The 5,870-nt window shown below is 37.2% G+C and overlaps 1 protein-coding gene across 1 annotated transcript; it reads right to left on the bottom strand.

Moving 5' to 3' along the window:
• Positions 1-451: 451 nt before the first annotated feature.
• Positions 452-5,653, bottom strand: LOC145675079 (uncharacterized). The gene is made up of 2 exons (XM_081745449.1): positions 1,988-5,653; positions 452-1,783 (listed from the first exon to the last, which is right to left on the bottom strand). Exons 1-2 carry the CDS (start codon positions 5,651-5,653, stop codon positions 452-454), a joined length of 4,998 nt encoding a protein of 1,665 aa, XP_081601575.1.
• Positions 5,654-5,870: the final 217 nt, after the last annotated feature.

The following is a 5,870-nucleotide window of genomic DNA, read 5'->3' as shown; positions in this document are numbered from 1 at the left end:
TATTTTGCTATTGCATTACATTAACTAGATGCTTAAAGTTTTTTGTGTGATACTGAAGCTCACTTTTACTACAAAAGAACTCGACGTTACAGGTTTTATACCTAGCTTTGGTATCAATTCCCGATTTCTGCTTTTTCCTATCAATGTTCTGTCTTTTGATGAATAAATGTTCACAAAACAACTTAATTGTGATAAATGAATACATGTTTATTTGCACTAACTACACAACAACTGAAACACTTACAACTTACTGTTATATTGTCTTTTTTGTACGAATTCCGGAGGACCGTCTTGTATGGATCTCTTGGTGCTCAACTTGCTGACACTCACACACACAAACTAACTTTTAAAAACAAAAGAGAAACGTTATGCAAATATAATGACAATGATACAAACTCACAATAAAAGTCTCTACATTCTCCCCTCTCTTGATTGAACCAAGTCAATCAACTTACACACAATCCACATGTTCATTTTTTGGTAAAGGTACAATTTTAGTAATTGGTCTCTTAACAGTCCCTGTTTTACACTTTACACTCACTACTCTCACTAGTCCATCTTTTCCCGGAAACACTTGCTGAATAACACGTAATTTCCATGACAATGGAGGAGAATTGTCTTCTTTGATTAGAACCACATCTCCAATAGAAATATTAGGTTGTTTTGTTGTCCATTTTCTTCTCTGCTGGAGTTCATGTAGATAATCCTGAGACCATCTTTTCCAAAAATGCTGCTTCATCTTCTGAAGGTGATTCCATCTTGATAATCGGTTGGTCGGAATGTCCACTAGATCTGGTTCAGGAATGCTCATCAAAGGTTCACCAATAAGGAAATGTCCTGGCGACAAAAATGAAGGATCATCGGGATCATTGGATAGAACGGTGATTGGTCTTGAATTCAAACAGGCTTCTATTTGTGTTATGACTGTGTTGAGTTCTTCAAATGTCAAAATTGTGCAACCTACTATTCTTCTTAAATGAAACTTAAATGACTTCACTGCACTTTTCCAAATGCCTGCAAAATGACTTGCTCTGGGTGGAATGAAATGCCATGTAAATCCTTCTTGCACTGCAACATCTTGAATTGAGTTTTGAAATTGTTGTGAACTGAGTAGTTGTTGAAGCTCCTTAAGTTCTCGCTGAGCTCCAATGAAATGGGTTCCGTTGTCACTATAGATGTTCGAAAATTTGCCTCTTCTTGATACAAATCTTCGAAGAGCTGCTAAAAATGCTTGGCTACTCAAATCACTCACTAACTCCGTATGAATCGCTTTGGTTGCTAAGCACACGAATATTGCAACATACGCCTTTGTCACTTTACGAGATCTAGTTCCTTGCTTAATCATTAGGGGACCGGCGAAATCCACCCCTACGTGAATAAAAGCTCGAGCTGGCTGTACTCGTGCTGATGGTAATTGACCCATGAGTTGTTCTGAGGCTGACGCTTTCAATTTAAAACAAACTAGACACTGATGAATGATAGATCGAACGACTTGTTTAGCTCGTGGGATCCAATATTTTTGCCTCAATGATGAAATCAATAACTGCGGTCCAGCATGTAACAATCTTCTATGTTCCGCTTCAATTATCAATTTGGTGAGATGCTCTTTAGGTGGTAAGATGATCTGATGTCGGCTATCATACGGTAAGTCGGAGTTTTTTAGTCGTCCTCCCACTCGTAGCAACTGTTCATTATCTATAAATGGATACAAAGATTTAAGTTCACTTTGGGATGAAACTTGGCCTGATGAAGCTAAGTCCTTGAATTCTTGCGAATAACTGATCTGTTGAATTAACTTAATGCATTGTTGTAAAGTATCACCAATTTCAGTAGTGGAAATAGTTCCTACTTTCTTCTCGTTGTGATTTTTACAATTGTAAATAAAACGACGACACAAACAAATAACTCGCAATAGTTTCCACAATGATGAAAATTTTTCCAGAAAGCTTATGTCACCTTCATAACTGACTAAAGATATGCTCGTTACTTTCCTTTCTTCTGGAACATGTTCGTCTACCACTTCTGATTGTTCGGGCCATGCAGATGATTCAAGCCATGCGGGTCCATGCCACCAAATATCTGTTTCCTTCAACTGTTTCGGATGCATTCCCCGTGTAATAATGTCGGCTGGATTGTCCATTGACGACACATGATGCCACTGGTTGACTGATGTGATCTCCTGTATCTCTGCAACCCTGTTTGCCACGAACTCCTTCCATCTGGCAGCTGGAGATGATATCCATGCAAGTACTATTTTTGAATCGGTCCAGAAGTAAGTACTATTCACTGAAATGTTTAATATCGGAATTATTTTCCGATACAGCCTGCTCAAAAGTACTGCCGCACAAAGTTCAAGTCTTGGTAACGTTACCTTTTTAATAGGAGCTATTCTCGATTTAGAACCCAAAAGTTTAACAGTAGTTTTGCCTGAAATGTCTACAGTTTTAACATATATGCAACAGCCGTACGCAAGTTGACTGCTGTCAGCAAACCCATGTATCTCGACATGAACATAATTCTTCAATACTACACATCTATCAATTTGTATTTCGTTAACACTTGGAAGATGATGACACAGATCTAACCATTGCTGATAGAGCTCTGATGGTATTTGATCATCCCAATTGATCTTATGGATCCACAGTTGTTGTAAGAAAATCTTGAACGGAGTAACTACTGGGCTTATGAGTCCTAAAGGATCAAATATTTTTGCTATGGTCGAAGTCACTTGACGTTTGGTTGGTATGTTGGTCGTGAGACATTCTTTAACTGACTTGTTGGTGATGAGAAGCTTATCTGATGTAGGATTCCACGATAAACCCAATGTTGAAACACCTGACTCGGACTCAAATTCAAACGGTAAGTTAATTTCCCTATGTTCTTCTGGCACTGCTTCCAACAATGCTGGCTCTTTCGAACACCATTTTCTTAAAGTAAACCCACCGCTTTGCAATAATTGAATAAGTTCTTTCTGAAGCTTTAACGCCTGTTCAACGTTATGGCATCCTGAGCTTACATCATCCATATAAAAATCACGTTCCAATACTGTCGCTGCTTGAGGATATTTACTTCTTTCTTCTTCCGCCAACTTTCGAAGACACGCCGTCGCCAAATATGGTGATGATGCTTCACCATGTGAGACCCGCTGCAACTCATAAATCTTGACTGGTTCCACTGATGAATATCTCCACAGAATTCTTTGAAGTCCAATGTCATCTTCACGAACTTTAATCATTCGATACATTGACTGAATATCCGCCGTAAAAGCAATAGGAAAGGTTCGAAATCTCGTGACAATTGAATGTAAATCTTGCTGGATTGTTGGTCCTGTCATAAGTATGTCGTTTAATGAAACCCCCGTTGAAGTCTTTGCAGAAGCGTCGAAAACCACTCTTAGCTTTGTTGTGGTACTGGATGGTTTCAATACTGCATGATGTGGCAGATAACATTTCATACCATTATCTTCATGTTCTTCTTTCACTGGTTTCATATGATCTAATTCTTCATATTCCCTCATAAAGTTACAGTACTGCTCGTTAATTTCTGGACACTGCTGCAACCGTCTTTCTAGCTGGTAAAATCTACGAAGAGCTAAATTATATGATTCTCCTAATGGTTTATGGCTTGGCTTAATTGGCAGACGTACAACGAATCGACCACTGCTATCTCTGGTAGTGTTTTCCTCAAAGTGTCGTTCACATTGCTTTTCTTCTTGAGTCATGACTGTTGAATGTATAGTTTCGAGTTCCCAAAATGTCTGTAACTGTCTATCAATGTTACTTTCTTGCACAAAAAATGACACTTGTGGTATACTAGAATCTCTTGTTGTAGGAACTTTACCCGCCAAAATGTACCCAAATTCAGTCTCTTGTACTACTGGATAATTTCCTGGTCTAGTTAGTTTATGGGATCGCAAAATGTCCAAAAACACTTCCGCGTCTAACAAAATTTCAATAGTATCTGGTTGGTGAAAGTTAGGATCTGCATACACTATGTCTGTCGGCAAGTTCCAATCAGTATGATCTATTGGCCTACTTGGAATGTTATCTGTTATTTTGAGCAAAACTAAACAGTTTACATCAATTGCAAATTCACGAATTCTTGATTCTATATGTACATCTACACAATGCTTTGTTTCACTAATCACACTATTAATACCTTGAATTGGAACTCGGTGTTTATTTTTAGGTAGACGCAACCTTTGAACTAAATCTTCAGTTACAAAATTACTTTGACTGGCAGAATCTAATAATACTCTACATGGATGTAATTTACCATTTGCATCTCTTACATTTACTATAGCAGTAGATAACATAACAGTAACATTTGGTTTTCCCTTGAAAATGCAATAAGAACCTTGTGTCATATTTTCCCTATTCGTATTAGAATGACTCGAAAAATTTCTTGATTGTGAATTAGCAACACTGGTTTTCTCATCTGCTTTTGACATTACGTCATAATGCAGCAAGGTATTATGCCTTTTGGAACAGCGTTTACAGCCACCTGATCTGCACGTCTTTACTTTACATTGTTTTTTGAGACAGTTGAAACACAATAAATTATCTCGAACATAGTCTTGTCTTTCTTTTACTTCAGCGTTTAAAAATGCAGGACATTTAAACAACTGATGTATTAGGTTTTGTTTACAAAAGTTACAGAAAGACTGAGTTGTTGTCACGTATGATTTGGTTGTTTTTTCTTTTTGTTTTGGTTCAGCACTCTGCCTATTTTTATCGCCCCTTGACCTTGACACTACTTCCTGCGATGGTGTATTTTTTATAGTTTCAAATGCTTGACACCTACGTTCCAAGAAAGCAAAGAACTCTGATAAGGGAGGGAAAGAATGATCTGTGATTTGTAACTCCCACGCACGCCTAGTGTTACTGTCTAATTGAGAAACGAAATGTTGAACTAACAAAACCTCTTCTAGTGGTGTCTGCAAATCTAAAGCTCGTAATGCATTCAAGTTACTAGTAGCTGTATTAATAAATTCTCTTAATTCTGATGTAGTTTCCTTTGTGATACATTTAATATGTAACAAATTACGGACATGAGTAGCTGCAATCAAACGCTTATTTTCATACCTGTCTTTCAATAATTGCCATGCAATTTTATAATTAGCTTCTGTAACTTGCAGATTCGCTATTAAATCATACGCCTCCCCTCTCAATGCACTCCTAAGGTAATGGAACTTTTGCAACACTGACAGGTTATCGTTATTATGAATCATAACTTTAAAATTGTCTGAAAATGAAAGCCAATTTTCGTATCGTCCTTCAAATGATGGCAATTCAACACGAGGCAATTTTAATTGATCATTTGACACCTGATTCTCATTTTTTGAGGAATTGTTTGAATGAGATTCTTGGCTACGCTGAATAATAAAATCCTCTAGTTGCGCTAATACATCATAGTAACTGGTTTCAAACTCCTCCCTATATGCATCGTCCTCTACTTGTTCGTAATTTATTTCTAACTGTGATTGTACTTCATCGAACTTTTTGTACAACTCAATCATTGCAGTCTTACGTACTTTCACCTGACTAATTGTAGTTGTTGAATTAATATTACTTACGTAGTTTTGAATTCTTGTCAGTTGACTTTTGCACACACCACGTTGTTTCACTAACTTGCTTCTGTCTGAATCCTCCATCTTGAAAAATATTGTAAGTCCACACTAACTAATAAACACAAGTCCACACACAAGTCCACACTGATGAACGTGTTCTCATTTATGTCTATTCACATAAGTTCCAGAAGAATTAATAAACGTTACTGCACACATGAACAGCACTAAACAAAGAGCAATGTAACAATTGTTCACATACACATTCACAGTTTATATCAAACGCTAGTTCACTGTGATCCGG

Source organism: Thermobia domestica, chromosome 18, assembly GCF_964235325.1.
Source record: "Thermobia domestica chromosome 18, izTheDome1.hap1.1, whole genome shotgun sequence".
Classification (NCBI taxonomy): domain Eukaryota; kingdom Metazoa; phylum Arthropoda; class Insecta; order Zygentoma; family Lepismatidae; genus Thermobia; species Thermobia domestica.
This window is presented reverse-complemented; position numbering and strand designations above follow the sequence as displayed.